The sequence below is a fragment of the Corapipo altera genome, unplaced genomic scaffold, assembly GCF_003945725.1.
Source record: "Corapipo altera isolate COAL_440 unplaced genomic scaffold, ASM394572v1 54, whole genome shotgun sequence".
Taxonomy (NCBI): domain Eukaryota; kingdom Metazoa; phylum Chordata; class Aves; order Passeriformes; family Pipridae; genus Corapipo; species Corapipo altera.
In genome coordinates, this window is record NW_020884902.1 from 5,684,410 (window position 1) to 5,709,234 (window position 24,825).

General features: G+C 44.2%; 1 protein-coding gene across 1 annotated transcript in view; it reads right to left on the minus strand.

Moving 5' to 3' along the window:
- The window catches only part of SGPP2 (sphingosine-1-phosphate phosphatase 2), a 35,331-nt gene extending 16,118 nt beyond the window's left edge, over positions 1-19,213 (minus strand). The window contains exons 1-2 of the mRNA XM_027650744.1: positions 18,992-19,213; positions 4,689-4,847 (exon numbers count right to left, since the gene is read on the minus strand). Of these exons, the coding sequence (XP_027506545.1) occupies positions 4,689-4,847; positions 18,992-19,213 (381 nt within the window). The remainder of the gene's footprint in view (positions 1-4,688; positions 4,848-18,991) is intronic.
- Positions 19,214-24,825: the final 5,612 nt, after the last annotated feature.

Below are 24,825 nucleotides of genomic sequence, written 5' to 3' on the forward strand. Positions count from 1 at the left end.
TATAAGGAGGGAGGACTTTGTCTCAATTCAGGCTTCAGAAACACAAAACCAGAACAAGATCTCGTGCTTCCAGAAGAACAACCAACTAACACCCTAGCACATTCACTCTGTCTTTAAAAGAAGCCTTCGGACAAAAACTGTAAGGGGGTTGACTATCTCATAATGAGCTCAAAGAAGGAAATTTGGGGCCAATCTCCTGCTAGCAGGAAAAGTACTGTCACATTGATCTGGTTTGTCATCTAACACCTAAAATTGGGAAATGGTTATACCTAGTAGATCTAGTGAAATACAAAAGGTTGCCAATTTAAACTTCACCTTAAATGATTCACAGCTGGTCTCAGTTGTGAAAGCCTCACTGGCACTCTTTCTTCAGGGGTGGAGTACAGCTACCAGCTCTTACAAAATTCCATTTCAATCAACACTTTATCAACTTCCACATGTCATTTTCTTTTAGGGATCATTTATTTTTGTATTCTGACATTATGTAGTTATTTATGTGCCCAAATACAGTTTTACATGATCTTGTGCAGTATAATATATGATGCTTTCAAGAGCTCGACCTTTGAGTGACTATGTTTATCAGCTGTTCCAGGCTTGTTTTGGTGAAATGTAGCAAAAGCAGTAAAACTAACAAACACATAAGAATTGTTAAACCCAAAGTTTGCTTTGAAGTGTGTTTTCAAAGCAATGTCCGAGGATTCAAGCACCTCACAGTAATGTCAGTGCCATCCCAATTCCAGGTAAACTCTTGCTGGTTAGGAAACTCCTGGCTACCCTGAGAGATGGAGTTCAGAGCTCATCATTCCTAACTGTGTGCTGACAGTCTGTAGAAAACTGTTCCTCTGAAAAACAAGATGCTAAATTGCCATGGACTCAGACCCAGGACCTTCTCAGACTTGCTGAAAATGTCTACACCCAGTGCTGCTCAAGGAGCCCAGAGGGGCACACACAGCCTGGCAAACACCTACCTGGCATCACCAGGCACCCAAACCCTGCCTTCCTTCAGAGCTGACGCCTACCCCTGAGTCAGCAGCTTATCACTGTCACATGCCAACAGCTTCCACACCTGCCCCAACAAAGTCCATGCTGGCCAGCTCTTATTTATATTGCATAAATTAAAGTTTTATAGGCTATAAAGAAGTGTGGATACCCTTGGAGAAAAAAAAAAAAAAAAGAGAGAGAGAAAAAAAGATTTCCAGGCATGCTGAATAACAAACTGAAACTGTAACTAATTTTTTCCCCAGGTCTCTACCTCTGAAATTGCACACCAAAATAAAGCTTTCAGATCTGAAGAAGTGCAGAAAATAAAAACCAAACAAACAAACAAAACCAAAGTGAGCTTTCACCTCTTGATCTGAGATGTGCAGTGAATTTAAAGTACATTTGGGGCCTGGTTTGTGTGAAGCTATTTTTCATCTCTGTACTTCCTGGTTGAAGTCATGACAGTCACAGGCTTCAAAGCTTTGTCTGTGCAGGTTCAAGAGCTTTTACTTCAAATTTCTGGAGAAGAGAAGCAAAGACACCAGAGTACCTTCAGCACTGACCCAGCATCTTGCTCATAAGTTTCAGTTATTTCCTCCATCTATCCAGAAAGGTAAAACCTGCATATGTACTGTGAATCCTCAGAGGAAAGACACCATTGGAACTGCCTTATGAATGTTTCTTCTTGTGACTGTACTTTTATTTAAAGAAGCTCCTTTCCTGTGCTGTTTGCAGCCAGCCCCATTCTCTCTCCAACTTCATTTTGTTAGGGACTTATCTAAGTTTTCAGTCTGCTCAGAAAATAGTCTGTTCTTTAATCATCCCTGGCCCTGCTCCAGTTTGAAATCATCTTTCTCAAATGGGGGTGACTGGCTCTGCATAAAATATTACAGATAAGATGGCAGGAAAGCTTTGTAAACAGCATTAATGCTGCTTTGATTTTTAAAGGAAGAAACTCCCCTGATTCATCCTGGCATGCTGACATTATTTCCAACTTGCAGCAGAAACTCACAGGTTTAAGTTGGAAACAGCACCAACCAAAGTACCACCCTCAGCACCCTTCTGTTTCTGCAGTGCTCACAGGCAGCCCCACTTCTCCTGGCCGATGATCTCACCCTCTTTGTCACCACCATCCCTGCCTACTGTGTTCCAAACATACCCAGCTCTCACAAAGATCGTTGCTTGTCCGCTCTCTGCTGAAGAGCTTCACTAACAGCCCCTCCTCATCCTGAACATCTCCTTTAAAGGGAACTACTACTACCTTCCCCTTAAAGCTCTCCCTTTGATACCACCTCCTTTCCCCTGATGGGTAAGAGCCTTCTGCAGAACATGCCTGGGTGCTGCACTTGCCCCTTCATGCTTTTCCCAGACTTCAACTGGCAGCTGTTGCCAGAGATATCAGGCTACCTGGATTTTTACTTTTATCTAACACAGTTCTTCTTAGCCCCACATCATCATCATGCATTCAGAAGCATTTCTTCAAAACTTCGGATTGCAGAGAGCCTGCGGGTCTGCACTTCTGCTCACCACCATGTCACCAGACAGGTGTCCTTCCACTGCTATCACCAAGAACCTCCCAGTTAGCTAACACCATGGCTTTGTCCCACTGACTCCTTGGCATTTCCCATGCAGCTAAACCAATTGTGCTGTCACATACATGACTAAGACCAGGCTGGATGGGGCTTTGAGGAACCTGGTCTAGTGGAAGGTGTCCCAGCCCATGGCAGGGAGAATGGAAGTAGATGATCTTTAAGACCCCTTCCAACCCAAGCCATTCTATGATTCTATAAGACACACCAGCACCACTTGCAGCACTGTTAATACCAGTTCCTGCTCACAGCCTTCTCACCAGCAAGAAACCCACCCAGCTGAGCTTGCCATAATATTAACACATGGCCTGCACAGACATCTTTAGTCATTTCGCAATTACACATAATTAACGTTTCAAAAATACAGGTTGTCATAAGCCCATATATTTAAAACAACTTCCCCTTTTCATTTTAGAGTGCAACTCCACAACTCCCTCAGTAACTGGAAAAATAATATTAATAATCATAGTATCACATGCTTGAATACTCTAATTACAGAATCACAGGATATGCTGATTTGGAAGGGACCCACAAGGATCATCAAGTCCAACTCCTGGCCCTGCACAGGACCATCCCCAAGAATCACACCATGTGCCTCAGGGTATCATCCAAACACTTGAACTCTGTCAAGTTTGGTGCTGTGACCACTGACCTGGGGAGCCTGTTCAGTGCCCAACCACCCTCTGGGTGAAGAACCTCTTTCTGATATCCAACCTAAACCTCCCCTAACACAACTTCAGACCATTCCCACAGGTCCTGTCACTGGTCACCACAGAGAAGAGATCAGTGCCTGCCCTTCCTCTTCCCCTCACGAGGAAGTTATAGACTGTGACAAGGTCTTAAACCAGACTAGATCTGGCCAGTACTCAGATGAACTCCATGCAAGAAAAAGACAAGGCAAGTCTCCATGTGAGGAGCTCTAAAGAGTCATTTTCTGAGCAATATGCAAACCCAGAAGGCAGTGACTACCAATTTTCATCTTCTGTGGCATGTTTCCAGAAGCAGTAGGTGTACTCCTGGCCAAAACCCAGCTCTAATTATACAGTGTCCACCTACTTCTACATTTCACTTGCAAGTTATTTTTCATGTTCTCTTTATAAAATGTATTGACTAGGGTTATTGGCACAGAGCAACTGATGCCTTCTCTCCAAGACCATGTGTATTTGAAGTGTATTAGGAATTCAAATAGTTTCTTATCATATTGTTTGGTCAAAAGACAGAATATTATTAAACAGAATTGACCAAATCACAGAGGAGCTTCACTGTAAAGAAAAACAGCTAGCTATCAAACCCAAGTTTTTACCAAACTTCAATTTCTTAAATCAATTGACAGCTAAACCTCCATGGTCCTGCCATCTGCCAGAGGTGCTCACTTAACGCCCTTCCTTGTTCTAAAATGGTCATATTTGGGCGGCAAAGATCTGATCAATACCAAGATAAGCAATGTCAGTGACAAAACAGCCAATCTCAGCCTGAAGTGCCTGGTTATCTACTGTCTTTTCAGTGCCAGAATGGAAATACATTATTCTGGATGCCCACAAACCACACTTGTGAAGGCTGAAGCAGTGCAGAAACCAGTTAATTTGGGAATGCTCTTGTATTAACAAAAAAATCAATGCTTTTAAGTCTTAGTCTTCAACAGATAATCTGATTTCCCCCCCCTCAAATTACTGCTTATACCGCTGCAGTCTGCACATCCCCTTACTATCAGGTTTATAGTAATTTCAGTCAAGCAAGAACTATGCAATAAGTTATGCAGAAGAAATTAGAATAAGAGAAATATTTCCTGAAGTAATGAAAAATTATCATTAAAATACTATGACACATTGGGAAGGAAGTGTTTTCCCAACTGTTCTATGTAAACCCATCAAAAGCTGCTGAATCTGTGACTGGGCTGGAAAAAAATATGTCAGTCCATGATGTGGCAGAGATGAACAGACCCCCTATGTCAGCTAATGCCTGCCAGCTCCTCTCTCAGCATCACAATACCTCTGATTCCTGAACACACGAGTTATGTATAAATAGTGTCAGTTCTTCTTTTGTTTGAAGGGTTATTCTTAAATATTCATTTGCTATAGATACAGAATCAACATTTAAATTAATCATAGAAATACTTACAGACCAAACAATTATCATTCTTCTAGATACGGAGTGATCAATATTCCAGTAGGTAAATGGAAGGAAAGTGATATAAAAAATCTCTTCACCCAAAGCAGCTGAAAACCTGAACAAGTAGTAGTAGAAGTAGTTCTTCACAATATACTTCTGTGTGCAGCCCTGGAAATGGAGAATTTTGGAAAGTTTTAATGAATTAGGAAATCACAGCAAACATTTAAGATACTTCAGCTGCTACAGTTCCCAGACCTTAAACTAAACAACTTGTTATAAAAAGTGTCAAGAAATGAAGTTCAACTTTTATACTAAAATGAAGACTATAGTGATAGCTCAACTACATTTCCTGCAGAGCAGAAATCTATTCAGGCTAATTAAACTGACAGAAACTTTCAAGAGATGGGATCAGCCCTTCCTCGAGGGTAATAAAGAATATTTCAGAAAAGAGTACTGATGTGCAAAGTTTTTACATCTGTAGACAGAGCCACCATTGTTTTCACTGTTGAGACGAAAAACATAAACTGCAATTAGCAAACAACTTCATTTAGGATTTGCCTCATTATAGCAGGCAAAGTTGACCCTGCTAGTACGAGAAATTTGCTGCCAGGTCCACTGACAGCAGCATCCCCAGCACTGCCCTCAACACCGGGCTCTCCATGTGCCTCCCGCCCCATGCTGCCCATGGCAGGATGCTCAGGGTGTCACCCCACACTGAGATGCCACAGCTGTAAACTACAGCTCCTACATGGAACTGGGCTCAGCAGCCACAGCTGCACGAGCAGATCAAGGGGAAAACAAGGCTGTGAGTGGGCAGAGAGAGGAGCTGCCCCTGTCACCACCAGATTTTCACTTCTGTGAAATTTTTAAGTAACAACCACCAGCTTGTCTCTTTAAACATTACCAGCAGATACATCGCAGTCAATGACACTTTAGCACTTTATTTATTCATTTTATTAAGATAGATATTTCATTCAATCTCTGGATTTGGCAGCTGGATGATTTCATAAGATGTACCCCACCTAACACGTTTGTATTCTCTCTTCTAAAAGGTGACACTCAGCCCTCCAGGGCTGGGAAGCCACAGAACAGGACTCATTGCTAAGTCCATGACTTTGTTCACTTGTCCAAAGTGTCTAGAAAAGGTTTGCTACTGCTGCTACCATTTGGGACTAGGACACCACTAAGAACCCTCACACCCTGTCAGCAGGAGCAACGTGCAAGTCAATCACATTTTATAGGAGTACCTGTACACTTAAGGAAAAAGAAGGATATATATACACACATATATACATACACACCAATGTATATGAAGAGAATTTTTGATTTGGGGAAGGAGCAAAGGAGCCAATCTAGTCCCACTCCTTCTCCCCCCAGAAAATTAATATAGAGGTTGCCTATGTAAACATGAGATGAAAGAACTTCCTAAAGATGAGAACTAAGAAGGGATCACAAAGCTTTCAGCATGGACACACTAAGTTAAGATACAGCTTTGACATAAGCTAGCAAAACTCTTCTAATAGGAACACTGTTATACTCAGAGTGGTCTGTGTAACTCATTAACCAGAGAGAAACTCTCATCCTATGTGCTAGTGAGAAAATGTAAAAATCATCTAAGGAGTCTAGATATACAATTGTGACTCATTGTAAAAGCCATTAGAAGTTTCAGTCATTTCATCTGCTTTTAATGCAGAGATGAGGCAAACTGCATGGACACAACAAAAGCAAGATGGAAAGAAGTTGCATCCATTCACCTATCATAGAAAAAACACAACTTAAATTGATTTTTTTGTCAATAAACAGAAAAGATGAGTCTGAAACGCCGGGGTCAGAGGAGTGTTCCCCCATCTATCAGTAGCAGAGGTCACAGAGGATTTACTGGAATCCCTCTAGGATAACACAGCAGTATGCTGGGGCTGGCCAAATGACAGAGCAATCAGTCTGAGTGTCTCTAGTCTCATCTGCCACTTAGAAAACACCCCAAGTGCAATTAGCACTCCAATGCTTCTCCTGTCTGAGATTCTGAAACCATATTTGGTGACACTTAACATGGTCCCACAAAAAGCCCTCTTCTGGCATCACTAACTCCTCAATTAAGCATCAATCCTCCAAGGCATTAGGAATGATGTGCTTGTGTGCTTTAGCTCAAGATTATCAGATTTATCCCTAAGGTAATGCTTTTATACTCGGAATCTCATGAAATGAGGGATAAAATTTTCCAACTCCAATAGCTGTTTTGTGGGGAATAGTTTTTCAGGTTCTAAAAGAAATCTGGAGTTAAAAAAATATTTCCAGGTAGAGGGTAGGGCCAAGTCCTTCCACGTGATTTTTAAAACCTTTGTTTTTTCTTTCTCCTTTCCTATCAGAAATCACCCCCTACACACACTCATTTGGGATTTTTCATTTGCTTGGGTTTTTAACACTTTTTTTTTAAACTCTACACCAGCAGTTGTGCACAGCCAGTGTGTGGCAGGGGACAAACAGAGCCTGTCTGTGACCCACAGTGCTAACAGCTACAACAGACATGCACGGTATCACCACTTGATGTTTGGTAGTGCATGGCAATAAAAAATTGATGTTTGCACTCATTGTGATCCTAAAGCATTGCAAGTACAGCAAACCTGCTCCATGCACCTTCAGACAGCAGTTAGTTCACGTTCACTATTAATACACACTATTCCTGCAGAAAGCAAAGACTGCTGTGCTTTGTGAAGTGTCTTCCCTTTTTATTCTCATTCTAATCCCAGTGCAGGAAAAGTGATTGCAATTATGCTAAATGTGAACATTTAGCATATTCTAACATTCTGAGAAGTTTATTCAATCTCTTAATTTTAAGTAGCTCTGATCTTTAGACTTGGTTATTCTTAATGTACTGAAGTGACTTGATGCCTTTCACAATCCCTGAAGCCCTTTCAGTGAGTCAGCCCTTTCATGCATCTCCACTGCTATTTGGTCTGGACCAGAGGGGTTTTAATGGGCAGTAATTAAGGCTGTATATAAAATCAGAATTTTAGAGCATTTCAGAAGCAAGATGCTATAAGCCATGACATTTGCAGATGCAGAAGACATGTAATTTCCCACAAATTACTCTTCTCATCAACTGTAAAGTATCTATTTTTTAAAATCCTTGACTGCTCAGGATATAAGAAACTCTCATGAATGGTGAGTCTCTGTAAATTAACTACTCACCTGAAGTATTGTCACGGAAAATGGCTATTGTAGGTCATCCCGCTTTGGCAGTCTCTGCACTTGAGTGGGTCACCCACACCAGGTGCTATCTTATCTCAGGGCCCTTGCGTGCAAACCCTGTGCCACAGCACCCACCCAACCTCCCTGGAGCATGGGAGCATCCCCAAAGCATTCCTACAGAGCAGTAATGACAAGGCCAGCAGAGCAGGGCAAAACAACGCCATGGTGACTCTGGAGATACAATAACAGACAATGACACAGCATAGGAGGAATCCATCATTTTAAAAGGATGTGCATATGTAACATTTAGCCTTCAAAGCTGAGGGAACAGCAGCTGCACCACTAACATAACACGTATTTTTAGGCAGAGGTGTAACCCCCCAAGACAAAAAAATAGTAGCTGTCTAAAGATACTACTCCTGCAATTCCTGTGGGATATCTCTTGTCAGAGATCTAAGCAGGCCCTGGCTTATCTTGCCCTGTCTCTAGAGACAAGCTTTGCAGCATCAGACTTCTAAGGCTCAGAGTCTGACCCAGAGATACAATTAACCAACACTCTGTTCTCAGCTCTCAATTACTTCGGATCTTTTAGAAGATGTACATGTTTAATTGAAGTTCTTGAAGTCCCTTGCTTCCCCTTCCAACAGAATTGCCTTGCAGAAGATCAGCGATTTCCCTCCCAAAGTCCGTAGTTAATGCATTGTAATATTTATCATCTAAGTGATTTTTTTATTGCAGTAAAAAAAAAAAAAGGTACAAAATTTAGAGAAGCCACCAGAAACCAGGAACAAGGGGAAAAGCCAAAAATTCTAATCTAGGTGTTGCTGCACACAGAGAAAGTATAAATCAGACAATTCAGCCCCAAAGGGCAGTGCTGTCTGCAGTATAAGCAGTGGGAAAAAACATTCTGTGCTCCAGTCTTCTGTAGAAACAGTCAGTCTTACTTCAGCTTCTATGTTTACTAACAGTTAATAAAAGAACCTATCAAGTCACAACAAAAAAATTAGATATCGGTGATTAGATTTTGGAAAATAAGAAAAAGCAAAAACCATGATTATCAAAAGAGCTTCAGCTCTTCCATCCATCTCAATGTCAAACACATTCAGAGTTTCCCAAAGATCCAACAAGCAGCTGAGAGCACTCAGTAACACTCCAGGACCTATGCATTCACCTTCCCTGGGAGCAGCAACACTGGAACTCAGTGCTCCAAGAGGAAAGAACAGGGTGGCCATGAAACAGGCTCTGTGCCCCAGTGGGAGATCCTGATGTGGCCACGAGCCCCTCACAGGGAGGGGTTGGTGGCAGAGCACCCATGGTGAGGTGAGGGAGGAGCCAGCAAAGGAGGGTTACAGAGAGATGGAAGGAATTGCAAAGATGTCAGGAAGACAGTGGTGGGGAGGGCAATAGCACAGGAAGCCCCAAGGCATGAAAAACACACCTAACCAAACTCATACATATGTGCAGCTTCCCACTCTGTTCAACCACTTTTAAACAAGTAATTCATTTTTTACCCTCTAAAGAATGTGAGGCAGCCAGTGAGCAATAGTTGTGCAGTCTACATACTGCTCTTGTTGAAGGAGGGACACCTAGAGCTAATTAAACCTCAGAAACGTGGAGACTGAGACAAACAGAAATCACAAGACAATGCCATAAAGTTCAGTCCAGCTCTGCTGTTTGCAGCAAGTGCTTGTTGAGTAGTACATAGAGAGGCAACGTCCAGCTCCCAGCAATTACAGGGACATGTGATCTGGGACCATCAGCTAATGCAGAAGCAAAGACAATTGCTGCATGAGAAGTAACAACACATGAGCTTCAAGCCAGAGACACAGAGCACTTTCAGTCATCTCAGGCAAAAAACAAGTGGGGAGCCTAAAAACCAGACAGAATCCCAGTAACATTTCTTAATTCATTCAAAGCACTAAAAAAGGCCATTACCTAAAGCTCTCAGCAAAGGTACCATAACAGAGCAGTGCTGCAAATGGCACCAGGGCTGGCTGGAAGCTGTCAGGCTGAAAGGGGCTATACTTTGCCAGACCAAAGCCTGAGACCAGTCAAGTAGTAAAGAGGACATGAGCATCCGGGTCTTCCAACTGGGCACAATGGTCACCCAATCAATCTCTCACACCATTCACCACATTTGACATCAGTACATCTTCATCTGAAGTTTCCCCTTCAGTCTGCAGTAAAGGATGGGGTAGCTGAGACAGATACACACACCTGCACAATCAACACACACCCAGCACACAGTTAAAATACCTCAGTTTATGTGTGAAGATTTAATTTTTTAAACTTCAGATTATAACTCCTTCCACTCCAATTAGTACTTGGGAGGTAGACTGAATTGTAGGTTTTATTTCTGTATCATGCTTTTGAGGTAACACTGTTAGCCTCCTTCATTCAGTTGGAAGAACACATAGAAGTAACAGAATCTGCCAAGTAATTTAAATGTAAAGGGAATAACATAAGATTAGAGTTGACAGAGCATTTGTTCAGGCAGTTAATAGGAAGAATCAGTGAAGGAAAAAATTGATTACGTTGTCTTTCTAAAAGAAAGCCTTCTTAAAGAAACAAAGAAAACCCCATAAATCTTTCAGATGCATAGGGGCATGGTTACAAGAGTGAGATTGCTTATGAAGGACCATGCCTGCAGTCACTGGAAGAACAGCCTTAGGCTGAAAGACAACCTAAACCAAGCCTAGTCCAGCTTGTCCACCAAGGATGGACAGCTTACATTCCCATCACTCTGATGGAAGTTCGTCTAAAATTTGTCTAACCTGTCCTTACTGACACCAGTGGTGGAGGCTCCATTGCTTCTCCAGGCAATCTCCAAGTGGTTTGCTCTCCTGACACCTAGCCTGAAACTTTCTTGCTGAAATTTAAACCTATGACTATTTTATTATCTGCTGCAGACAAGGAAAAAATTGTTTCCCCTCTCTTAAAGCTTACACAGGAGAAGGTTGCACAAGCATTCAGAAAGGACATAACTGTCCTCTCTTCTACTGCTTAATCACCTGGTAATTATTCCAGAAGATACTTAGCATTTTCCAGACACAGCACTTAACATGCCTGTCTTGAATTTCAGAGCCCAAACATCAGACATGGTGCAGTAATGCTGAAGGAACACGCCTGCAGAATTTCATTCATTTTGAGGGTGGTTTTCAGAGGCATGCCACCATTGAACCATGCCTAACCTGTGATCTCCTCTACCCACTTTTTTTCCTCCATGAAATCACTACCAAGTCTATTGTTTTCCATTCTGCAGTTGAGTATTTATTACAACTGCTTCTTCACTAAGTATCTGCACCTATTGAACAGAAGTCGATTTTCAAACACACCTTCAGCTTGACAAGAGTATTTGATTTCTGTTCTCATCCTCCAGCTTGACTGCAGTTTCTCCTAAATTCATCTCACAAGCAGCATGTCTCTCACAATCAAATTTCCAACTAGTTATTTCCACATAGATATGAAACCTATTCTGAAGAGGCTCTCATTGTTTTCCATCAAAAGGTGTCCATTGTGACACTCAAACTTGCAGGTCGTGCAGCTTCATATATTCCTTTCTTAGCTGATACCTGGACAGTTGACAACCATGATTCAGGGAATCATAGAACAGTTTGGGTTGGAAGGGACCTTTAAAGGTCATCTAGTCCAACCTTCAAACCTGCTAGCTCATATACTTTGGAGCTTTTGCCAGTTGCTAGTAAAAAGGTGAGATGTTCTGATCTTTTCCACACAGTGGTCTCGTGAGATCAGAATCATGCTTCCCTCCTTTTCTTCTGGTATAATTTTGAGGGACCCAAAAAGGTCTACCTTCCACCATGATCTCCAGAGTTTTGAGCACACACCTATACACACCTCCCTGACACAGAGGGTAAGGCCTTTGTGTTTGCTTCCTTGCATGCTCCTTATGGTAAGTTGATCCTCTCACGGCCATTCCAGTTGCTCAAGTGACTCCCCCGATGTCCAGTTTTTGTTTTTAATCACTGATGTGTGTTGGCAGCAGTTTCCTGTCAAGAAAGCTGCACAACAACAGCGTAGGTGGGGCTATGTGCATCTCCTCCTCGATGAGCTCACCTCCTGCATCCCCTCAGCCCTGCTTTGCCAGCCAGAGGTTGGGCAGATTGACATGGTTTCAGGTGCCATGACAGAAGTGGTGGGTGAGCTTCCCATGCACTTCAGCATCCTCCCACATTCCAGGAAGAACTGGCCAATTTGTGCAATATCAAAACAACAGGGAAAAAGGGAGCCAGGAGAGGGAAGGGCAGAAGGAAAAGGCTTCCTTCCTTCTTGTTTTACAGTGGAAGAACAGGTTTATTTAATTGCATTTTAATTTACGAGAATTAGACTGCAATTTTGAGAGGTGCAACATAGGGTCCACACCTGGAAATGTCTGAGGAAGTTATTTTAAGGGCTAGGTAGCATTTGTGTCTGTGGACAGAGGGAGGAAAACACATGAGTTAAAAGCCAGAGAAAGAAAATTACAGGCAGTTCAGAAAGATGGGCATTCCAACTTCAAAGCAGATATCAAATTCCTCTGAAACATAACCATACTTCATCTCTGCAAAGGCAGAGTGTTACTAAAACTGTTTTTGGACAGAAGAAGGATGTGTCACAAAACAGCAGTTTTCAATCTGCACAGCATTAGATGGCCACCCTGCCTACACACCAGCTCCCTGCAAGCACCACCATCTCTCAGTTTTGACTTCCTGCCAAAAACACATGAGTCAGAGCATTACTAGAACCTGCATAGCTGCTAAATAGCCAGGGTGTTCTCAGTGATATAGGGGAGGAGGAATGGGAAGCCCCTCTATTACTTTTCCCCCAGCACATCAGGTTTGAGGAGCTCCCAGCTGATGGGAGCTCCTCAACAGAAGCTTAACCTGACCTAACCCAACAGAAACATGTGTGAATGGCCAGGGACCATGGAGAACCAGCACTTCACTGTTATGTTTCTTCTCAGAGCAAAAAGCTTGTTCTCATCTTAAGATTTTGTTTCAGAAATTAAACATATCCTGGAAGTTTGACGCCACAGATTAGTTACATATTTCTATCCAGCAGCACCCAGAATGCAGTCAGTTACTTTTGCACAAAGATTGGTTCCACAGTAGAGGTTTATCCTGAGAGGCATGGAGCAGTAAGGCTTCTGGAAGATAAATGGGCAGAGAAACATTTACCATTTTTGGAAAACTAAACTATTATTTTTTTAATCTCTTATAATCAGGCACCGCAGGGTGAAGTGACTGCTTCCGCTGCAGAGAGCTCGAGGTTTCAAGTCAAAGAGCAGTTTCCTAAGGTAGTACTTAGGGCTAAATATCATCACAAATATGCAATTCCCAGCCAGATGTACTCAGACCACTGTAAGAGGGAAGGGATATGTGTTCAAATTGCAGCTGTGGTTGTGGAGAGGCATATTGGAGGACACCTCAGCAGCCAGCCCGCCCCTGGGGAGGAGAGCTGTAGATAAGATGTTCTCAATTCACTTGCAATAAGTGCAGGCCATGCCAGTGTCAGCTCTGTTTCCAATGGAGAAACACACAGGGAGACCAACATGTAACCTCATGTTGCCATCAAGTGCAGTTTCAAGGATCTCTTCTGCTGCTTCAAGGCCTGGATCTCCTACCCTGCTGAGCAAGTGACTCTGTGGCTGAAGCCCCCTCAGCACTCCAGCAGCCTCCATGAGCCAGCAGTGCCAGCACAGCGCTGTTGGCACTACTTGGCAGATGTTTGCAAGGCTTAATGCTTCAGTCTGTGCCAGTTCAATATTCACCCTGGCACTTCATAGGTCCAGGTGAAGGGCATCACAGCTGCCCTCCTATAAGGACCCCTCCTCCTCCTCCCTAGACCTTTCATATACTATTTTGCTTACTCTGTTCTCTCCTTCATGCCATACATCCTGGTGGATAGGCCTTATATTTTTCAGAGAACAGGCTCCTCGCTGCCAACTCCTCTGAGCCCCTTCCCTGCAAACACTCAACATTTGCTCTTGTGGCACGACTGAGGTGTCTGACACTGCCTTCAGTAAAATAAAGTATCTCAGTGCTCTCTCTTTGCAAGAGGAAATTGCAATGGGAAACACTGAAGGCAATACACCTAATTAAACTGGTTAACATAAGTATTTATAATTCTGTCCAGTGGAGTGTGCTGCAAAGGGGATAACAACCTGGCCTGGGGTTATAGAGTAACCACTCAGCTTCCTGTGTGCCAGAATCCAGTTTGCAGCTGCCAATTGTCTTCAAAAGGAAGAATTAAACATTTTTATTTTTATTTTTACATTTAGTAATAAATATTTCCAAATATAGTAATAAAATAAAATAGCAATAAATCAGCAATGCAGCTCCATATTGAAGCATTTAAATGCCTCTATTCTAAACCAATAGCAGTTTACCTTGAATAAGTAGCAGATGCTAACCAAATTGAATTGATATGAAGCCCTATAAAGCAGGAAAGCGAATAGCCATTTAAAATAAAACTCTCATGGTTTAGACAATGCTACCCATACATTCTAGACCTCAGATTTACTTGCCATGACAGTCAATAGTCACCTTCCACTGTCCAGATGACCCATAAACATTCCCTGCAGAGCATATACACAAGGTAAAGAAAGAACTGGCTGTTCAAAGGAATTTTCCAGAGACAACAGATTTTCTCTGGCTTCTCATCTGTTAAACCTACTCCTGTTCTCCAGAGCTCTAAAGGAGAACAATGACAGCAGATGAGCTTTTATTCTTCTGGTTGATATCTGAACTAATGGCCTAAGACATTCAGCAGAATTATAGAGCAGTAAGTGGCTCACCTCCAAGCACTGGAATTAATCCTAGGATCCTGACAGCTCCTCATTATGAGGTCCAATGGCCTCCAAAAAGATGACTGAGACTGTGAGCCAGGAAGCACTGAGTCATGAAGCTCATCATCATGGGTGTAAGGACTCGGGCTGCCGGCACGGCCCCTCACACACCCCCTGCACTGGCACCCACCTGGCCAGCAGCAGCTCTCTCAGCAGCTGGCACCACACAGCCACCACGCAGGATACCTACTGCAATCAGTGAAGCTTCACAAACTTCTGTCAGCATCAGGCATTTCTGCAGCAAGATCCTGAAGGTGAGATGGTAACAAATGACACACGTCTGGCTTTGCTGTCTGTTCTCTGCAGGGTACACTGGGGTTCTCACTGAGGAGCGGCAAACCCAGGGCTAACAGATTTTCACAGGGTTGCCACACACTACTTGAATCTTGGACGTGACTGTACCGTCATCTTCCGAAGGACCATCACTCACAGGGCTGGTCAAAACCATCCAATGAAACCATCTCACTCGTACAGAATAACGTCATCCCTTAGTGCCTGCTTAAACCTTAAACCAAAAATCAGACACATGCAAGACAGGCAAGCTCCCTCAGCAGCCACACCAGGTAGGGGAGATTGAACATGGAGTACCAGAGCACGGGAACAACGTCGGGGAACGTGAGCCTTGTGCTCATTGAAATAAGAAACTGGATCTCATGTTTCTCCAGCTGCAGCTCCAAACTGAGGAACTTCCAAAAGTTCAGCTGCATTCTCTAGGAGGACAAAGTGCTAGCACTTGAGGCAGGAATGCCTTGCTGCCAGTTCTCCTAACAGTGCTCATAGGCATTTTTCATAGGGGTTTGTCTCATCTGCTGGACCTACCCCAGCTACCACCAACTTACTGCTGCACAAAAAGGGAAACAACATGAAACCAAGTAAGCCTGCAAGATGATTAAAATAGAAAAGCAAGACTGAGGCTGATGTAAAAATCTATTGCAAGGGAATAGAAGAGAGAGCTTGACTCTAGCCCTAGAACAAGCATGCTTCAAGTTACCACCCATGCCATCACAGCAAAAGCAGTGTTGTCTTCTACATCTTGCCAGTAATTGACTAAAATTTTTGGGAACTGCAATACATCTGAGCTGGATGTGCAGTTTTTACCCACCTTTTCCATTTCTGTTACCACCACCTTGCTGTTATCCTGGTTATTATCCTCCTCACCTACGGCATGAGCAAGAACCATACAATCACTAAACGTCATCAGGCAATTTGTAAACATTGTGCCAGTTCGGAGCAGTTCTGGCAGTTAAGGTATAACTACAGAGTAAACATGAACTGTACTCTTTCACAGGCAGAAAGAAAGATCTCAAGAGATGATAAAGCATCTGGGAAAGGAAGAGTGGAGAAAGACAAACAAATCTCTACAGAGAACTTTGAATAGATGATTATTTTTTCCTTTGCTCCCTTTCATTCAGGCTATTAATTTCAGGAGCAAAAGTCCATCAGGAGATTAGAGATAAGCAGAGTTCCACTTTTTAAATATATCTAGCATTTATCTGGCCACTCACAGAACACCAGAGAAATCCTCAGAAAGCAAGTCAGTGTTTTGAAGTACACAACTTGAGGACTTTATACAGAGCATCAGGAAAAGATACCTTTCAAGCAGTTTCAGAAATAAATTCCTTGTGAAACAAGCTAATAATAGAAAGGACTACAGAAAAGAAAGTAGTATTAGCTAGAGACAGGATAATTACAAGAAGTTACTGTCTTGTCTTCTGTAGCAATAAAAACAGACAGTTTCTCCACTAAAAGCCCATGGGTTCAATATGCAGTCCAAACCAGGTCATAAATCCAGTTAGCATCTTGGACTAGCACCATTCTATATCATCCACAAATAACAGAGTTTTCATCTGAGGTATTAAAAGTGTTTCTAAATGATCTGGTAACCAGGGAATATCAAGAACATGGGCTAGGCAACTAATTCAATATTTAAGTAATTCAACTAATTCAATAATTAATATGCAGCCGTGGATGTCACATCTAAGCATTTCATTCCTTGTCTCATCATCTCATGGCAACTACTGTGGGGCAGACAGGACTGACTTCCAAAGATTCAGGAATACAGCGACTGTAATCAGGCCTTGCTGGCTTTTTTTTTTTTTTTTTAACAGGTTATACATAAAAGAAGACACTCATGAATCGTGAGTAGCCCTCCTGGCAACAGATGTATGCAGGTAATTAAAGTCCTCCTTCTCCCAGATGAGGAGCTGTCCTGTCTCTTTACCCTCCTGAGGGATCCTCTTTTCTCTCCATCCAGTATGACATCCATCCCTACCAGGTGTGTCCACATCCTCCCAAACCACCACCAGCTACAGGCCCTCAACTCCCTTTTCCCAGAGTCTCTCCAGCTGGGACACCCTGGCACACAATCTAGCCCATGTCAGATGCAGGGGCCTGAGAGCTAGCACTGAAGAAAGGGGGAATGCCCTAGAGAGATGGGGCTGTGGCAACTCCAGCATCCAGTCAGCCATTCACATCATCTTCACTGCATGCAATATACTCTGTTTTCACAGATATAACCCACTGATTACGCAAGAATTTACACAGGAGAACCTGAAAACCTTTAACTACTGCATTGTGGCAGCAAGAACAAAGCAGTGTGAGAGTTACTACCTTGCAGAAACCACTTGTCCTGATGACACAAACTTTGAAATTCCCAAGTTTCAGGAAGGGATAGATGAGCATAGAGCCACTCCAAGTCATCAGGAGGAGATGCAGGGGCAGCGCTTAAGCACCTTTCTACAAACACCTGCAGCTAGCAGCAAGAAAATACCACTGTCCATAGAGAACTTACGGCCAAGGAATTTGCTATGTGTATGAAACTCCTAAACCTACTTATTTGCAGATACATCAGGGCAACCCCAGTTCATTTAGCAACAGAGCAGCTGGCCTGGGAGTTGGCATGAGGGAGATCCAAATTCACTTTTTTCATCTCCTGGCAGGTTGGACAAGGCCCTCCTTGTAAAAATGGATTTTCCATTTCCAGTTTCAAAAAAAGGAGCAGAGAGAGTCTATCTTTATAATTCTAGGACCTCACTGAAAGAAACACTATTCAAACCATTACTCCCATCTCCATTTTGGGGGGATTTGAACCCAAATTTCACATGTTTCAGAAGTTAGTGTCCTAATTCTATGGAAACAAACCCTTCTGCTTCTATCTCCAAGTTTCACGTAGTCTCACTCAGGACACATTCACCCTTCATATACAGGTAGTTGTGCCTTACTTTGTGAAACCCAAAACAGTTGCTCAAGGTGAACAGCTGCATTAACTTGGACAGTATTTTAGTATCAACACTGCTACATTAACTACGTCACTGCTCAAAAGAAAGCAGCGACAACAAAACTTCTTGGGAATTATCTGCATATTTTACCCAAAATAGATCTTACTGTAGTTCAGAAATTAACAGACTGAAGAACTACATCTTCTAATTGACAAAGAGTCAAGCAGCAGCTGATGAAGAGTTTTAGATGCTTGAAACGGGAATCCGGGCACTGGATGCGAAACAGGGAAGGAGTGGTAGAGTTGCAGCATTCACGGCTGGTCCATGTTTATTTTGCAGGTAGAGTTTGGAAGCCCATTATCACACCTGCTTTCCAAAAGGCACCACAAAGCGATCTACTAATGAAGTCATTACTGTAAGAGAAAAAGCAGGTCGTCCGACCTGTACACATGGGTTGCATCATGCCCTTCCCTGTTCCCTTCTGATACACAAGGGAATTACAGACCGTGCCGAGAAACGCCGCGACCTGCCCGGCCAGCGGGAAGCGCAGGGAGCTCAGCCTGTCTCCATCGGCACCCCGGCTGCGACGAACAGAGATGAGCCGCTCACCGCCAGTCCCGGGCGGCACCGGGGCCGGCTGCGGGCACCCGGTGCGGGGACAGCGCAGCACCGCGGCAGGTGCAGCCCGGGCGGAGAGACCCGCGGGGAACAGAACTACTCCTTCCCAGCCGCTGCCCGCCGGAAAACCCGCACCCCGGGGTGACGGGTCACGGCTCCTCCAGGCCCCTCAGCAGGCAAGTCCCGCTCGCACCGTCCGCCTCATTTCGGGGGCGCCAGCGATGGGGATGAGCGGAGAAGCCAAAGCTGCCTCCCCGGCGGGGCCGGGATGCAGCCGGGCTGCGGCACCGCACAGCGCTCCCCGGCGCCCGCTCGCAGCCCGGCCCCTCCATCCCTCCTCCCGATACCCAGCCCGGGCAGGCGGTCGGATGCGGGGGGACCCTCCCGGGGTGCCCCTGCGCGCACGGCTGTGCTGAGTCACGGCCAGGCCCCCCAGCACTCACCTGCGGGCCGGGGCCGCTCCGCACCCCGCCGGGGGGGCCGCGCCCGGCGGCCGCTCGGCAGCGCAGCGCGGCCGCCCCATTGCAGGCGCCGCGGTCCCGGGACCCGTCCGCGGGGTCGCTACCGCTGCCGCCGCCCTCCTCGCCGGCGGGGAAGAGCCCGCAGGAGCGCTGGAAGCGCGCCACGGGCTGGGAGCTGCGCAGGGTGCCCAGCAGGCGGGCCATGCTGCCGGCAGCCTCCGCGCAGCGCAGCCCCAGCGCGCCCCGCCGGCCGCGGGACCGCGGGCAGGTGCCCCCGCCCCGCCCCGCACAGGTGCGCCAGCCCCGCCTCGCCCCGCCCCTCACAGGTGCGGGGCCCCGCCCGGGAGCGCCCCTTGCCGGTCGGGCCGTGCGCTTCCCTACCCCCTCGGCTCCCACCCCGCGGGTTCCCACCCGGAATTTCAGAGCCTTCCTCTTCTTTGGAGTTTTCCCTGCCGTGATGACCCTGGTACAAAAAACAAAACAAAAACAAAAACCACCAAAAAACAAAAGAACGTAATCTGCCTCGAGATAAGCACGGCTGCTTTCCTAACCTAAAGACAGAATGCCCTGAATCACATCGAGATCTTTGGGAAATGTGGATGCCAGGCCAGGTGAGCTCATTTCCTGTCAATTCACCCCTTAGGTGTAAAATGTACTCTGGGTTGTCCCTGGTTTCATTTGGTCCTGTGTTGGAGTCAGCTTTCATTTCTACTCTCAAATATTTGCACATCTATATTGTATACATCACATGTACACACACACCTATAAGGATACATCTCTAAGTACTTCCTCCCTTAAATACAGCTATGAAATTTCCCACAGAAAGAGAGGAAGGTGCTTGGGAGATGCTTCTCAATCTCTGGGGTTACAAACCTTGCCACAGCTGAAACTTGCTAATTCTTGCTGTTGAAACATTAAGGACCTTAGTTCTGTAAGTGCATTTTTTGTTTTTTTATTTTTTAGAACAGCCCATTTCTATTCCCATAAATTTATTTTGTACAAGGATTGCACAATCATCAGTTGCTCAATGTAGACTCATTTCAAGTTCGTTACCTTTTTTTTTGCTCTCAAATACACCAAATTATCCAAGATTGCATCAAGGCTTTTCTTTCCAGAGCCCTTGGAAACCGAAGGAATGCTCTTACACTTTATAGCAAGTCAGTTTGCCTCTGTGCCACTGTCTGGGCTGCCTGTGGGAGATGGTCACCCAGGCCCTGTGAGTGTCTGTGCTCTCGAGATGGCAGGGTCACCTCACCACCCAGCCTGGGCTGGAGCCAGGCCGGCCCAGGGCCAAGGGCCACGTGGCCTCTGTGAGGAGTCCCAGGGACAGCTCTCCATCACCACCATCCACACTCCAGGGCAGACTCCATAGATCTTATCTAATTGTTTGTGTGATTCATCTTCTCTTATCTTCTCACAATGCAGCCTTCTATCATTAGGGGTTTGCCCAACCACAGCTCCAGGTGCCATCACATTTCAGTGCTTTCCTCATTGCTGTGTGTGCATACACTCCTCCCTGGCCATGATGACAGGGCTGCAGCTCAGCTCTCTGCAGAACCAGTTCACACAGACTGAGGAGGGAGGCTGCCCACTCCCACTGGGTTATATGTTTGTACTCTTTCTTGAGTACTTTTTTTCTGTTCTTTTTCCTGTGTCTTGGATCTGTGAAACTTCCACAAGCATGGAATTTCAATTAAAAATTGCATTCATATTGCTTAATTCCTTCTACACAGACTGACTTCAATAGAGCTGGATGTATTCAGTCCATACTCCCTTCATGGTTGTTTTCATTGCATTAAAAAAACTGTCCTCATAACTATTCCATTCTTATTTTGTCTACCTGTATGACAGCATGTACAAGGGTTTTAGCATGTTAATTTGAAGAGCAAAATTACAGCCCTGCTGGTGCCACCTGCAGCTGATGCCAGTGGGATAGGACATCATCCAGAGACACAGCGGAAAGTAGAAAAGCAGGAATGAAAGTGTATGACCAGGGCCAGCACTAAATAGGTATTTTAAAACATCTCTTTGTCAACCACAAGTCAATATTTATCTGATCTGCTTGCATACTTATGTCATTATAATACTTCCTAAGTATTAAAATAGAACTAACCATTTGTAGCCAGCTTCTCCCCAGTTCCTCTTCAGGCACACACTTTAGGCTAGTGGAAGTGTGCCTCAGAGAGGATATCCATGTCCAGCTGATAAAAATTGAGGATGACTGAGGTTTTTTTAATCAAACTTACTCTAAACTTAATAGAGAGGGGAAAAAAAAGGAGGGGGGGGGATTTCTACTCATTGTTAATTTTAATATGCCTTGTCCATATCTTGGAATCAACATGAGCAATTACAAGTGCTACATGAGCTCATAATGGAAGTCTGTGACCGTTTTTTTGCTATGGGAAGTGAAGGGATCTGTGGGAGTTATGTTCCTAATATAGACTGATTTCTGGAATGAAACATTTCAGGTCCTGTTTCATAGAACCAGAGAATATGCTGAGTTGGAAGGGACCCACAAGGATCATCAAAGTCCAACTCCTGGCCCTGCACAGGACAGCCCCAAAATCATACCATGTGCCTGTTAGCATTGTCTAAACACTTCTTGAACTCTGTTATACTTGGTGCTGTGACCACTTCTCTAGAGATCCTGTTCCAGTTCTCAACCATGCTCTGTGTGAAAAACCTTTTCTTATGTCCAGCCCAAACCTTCCCTGGCACAGCCTCATGCCACTCCCTTGCGTCCTATTACTGGTCACCACAGAGAAGAGATCAGTGTCTGTCCCTCCATTTCCCCTCATGAGGATGTTGAAGACCACAAGGTCTCCCCTCAGTCTCCACTTCTCCAGGCTGAACAGACCAAGTGATCTCGGCCACTCCTCACAGGGCTTCCCTGCTAGACCCCTCACCATCTTTGTAGCCTGTAGGTTTAGGACACAAAGAAAACTCACTAATGGCTTTTGGATGTTTTCTTAGGAAGATAATGATCAATCTAATTAAACTGCCTTTACCACCTCTCCTCAACTGATTTTGAACCAACTGGCAAATTCTAACCACAGTCATCATGGGAGCAGAGGTTTCCCCAGACTTGCAGTCCTGCAAGGAGAAATGGCAGTGGAATAACAGAGACACAACTTGAGCTTCCTGATGACTCCACTCAGCACACATTTATTTCCAGGTGGACTGCTGGCAGTTCCACCTCTTGCCTGTCCAGTACCAAACAGATACAGGCACGGCTGCAGGATACAGCAGCATGGTTATGGGGGACCAGGAAGAGGGAAACAGAGATACTTCCAGGATGAAATAGAGGATTGTACGAAGGATTGCAGCACATCAGAGAGAGGTGTTTGGACCAGAGAGAAGATGGAGGGTTTGAGGAGTGAACCACGGGCAGAAGACTGACTATTACAGAGGAAAATGCCTAGTAATGTGAAAACATAAAAATCTATAGCAACCTTGTTTTATCATTTCTACTGCTCACAGAACAACTTGTTTACACTTGCTCAAAGCAATCCCTCTTCTATTCCCTTTATGGAACAATGTTCTAATCCCCTTTTCCTGAGACCTACCTCCCATTACTTCTGATGGGAAAAAAAAATACTCAGGATTTGGCTCCTTGAAAGATTTGCTTTAGAAAAAACCCCACCAAAATATAACAACTAAAAAAAAAAAATCAAGAACTGTCCCACACTTCATGTGGCCCATAGAGATTTCCTGACATTCAGAAAGGCAGCTTTCTTTAAAACAAGTGGAATCAATGTCACTCCAAAAGACTAGACAAGTAGCATTCTGAGAGTGTTTAAAAGAAGCTATTTACAAACTGCCCAGTTCCAAAAAAAAGGTTTTTAAAGCTTTATCTAGTAAAACTGCCTTATCCTGGACCAGAATATCTCACTAATAGCTGGTCAGCATTCAGCTACATTTTCACAAGGGAACAAAATCACCCCTGGGCTGAGGATAAGCGTGAAAGATGAGAATATAAAGGATAATTTTTGAGAAAGCTGAAAATAGCACCTTGTGCTGAAGGCATTTCCTTTAACAACAACGGGTGTCACTGTCATGACGGTGGATAATTTTGCCTCCAGCATCAACACAGCTAAGAGTGAAGTACAAGTTCCACGACTGGGGGTGGATGATGATGCTGGGAGAACACAGCACAGTTTTCAGATGTCAGCCTGAGTTTGCAATCCTGACAGGCCAGACAAGCCTTGTTTTGACTCATAAGCTGAGAGAATGGGCCTGGAGGAGCAAAATAGAAGCACAACTTTTGCCATCGCTCTATAGACAGCAACCACATTTCACTGAGGAAAATCACACTTGGAGTTACTTCGGCTGAGAGCCCTTTGAGGCGACTGTGGGTTGTTAGTTATAAATACAAACATCAGAACTGCAGCTTTCCAAACAAACAAACCACTGAAATGACATGAACATGGACAAATCGACAACTTTGCTGAAACTGCTGTAGAGCAGGCAGAGAGCCACTGCATGATGAGATATCTCTGGTACCAGGGGAGAGGCCCTACTAGCGTCTTCAATAACTGGAGGGGTGATGAAGGTTTGCCAGGGCAGAGCTACAAACACCAGCAGACTGTGACCTGGGACCACCAGGCTCGGCAGTGGGATGTGGGCTGTGCCAAAGGAAGGGGTGAGACTCAGCTTACAGTTTCCTGAGAGTCCTCTTCTTCCCCATTTGAAGACACTTACGGATAGACACAGAAATCCTTTGGCCACACAGTGAAGACAGAAATCTCACCAACTCATCAAGTGTCACAGCACATTTTATTTAAACAGGTTTGAACAAATTTTCTTTTCAGCTTCATCCCATGTGTTTTCATTATTCTCAGTCATTTTCTCAACATACTTAGAGCCCAACTCTCACTTTCATCTTTGCTGGTTTTTGGCATTTTGTAATTTTTTACTGTTATACTGTGAAAGAAACCATTAAAATTTGTATGCTTTAATAACTCAAGTTACAAGTACTCTTTTTATGAGTCTTTTGCTTCTTCATTATATTTAGTTGACAAGCTATTGAACACATTAGTTTGGATCTGAGCCTTTCAGTACTGAATGTCAGACCCAACCACCCACTAACCTCACAGGCAACAAAATGAAGTTTCTCAGCTCAGCTGGAAGAACTGAAGTTTTTAAAATATGGTGAAAAGATGAAAAAGTCCTCTAGAAAGTGCCCTTAGAAACCAACACATGAGAGGCTATGGCTTTCACAGCATTTGAATTTTTTGCTTTTGATTTAATGCATATCACAGTTCAAATAAAATTCGGTTTGAATAAACGTTTTTAGGAAAAAAAATGTTTGCAACAAAGGTCAATAAAGAAAGAATCACAGAGTTTCACCAGGATCTGCTCTGCAGCAGAAGGAACCTGTGTCTGCAACCTAATGCCACAGACAGGTACAATTCCTGTTGCATCTCTCCCAGGTTTGATCTCCATTAGAGACGTAACAACCTAAAACCAGCTTGATTTGGCACAGCAGGAGTCTGCACAGCTGTGATGGATCTCAAGTCTGCATGTTTTGTAGGCCTTTTCTGACTAGGATGAAATGTTTTCTGTGCTAGAACCTTCACTAGTTTAGCTGAGTAGTACAGCAAGATTGGATCCTGTTTCTGTAATACTTCCACAGGCTTCAACGCACTGAACACATAGTGATTGTCATTGCACAGATGGTCTTAAAATGTAAAGCTCCATCACACAGTGTGTGATAAACATATCAGTCCTTTGGGGTCCAAACTGCTCATCAAGTCCCATAATTCTAGGCACAGAGGAAAATGGAGTTGTAGACCCATTCTTGAATAATTCTCTCA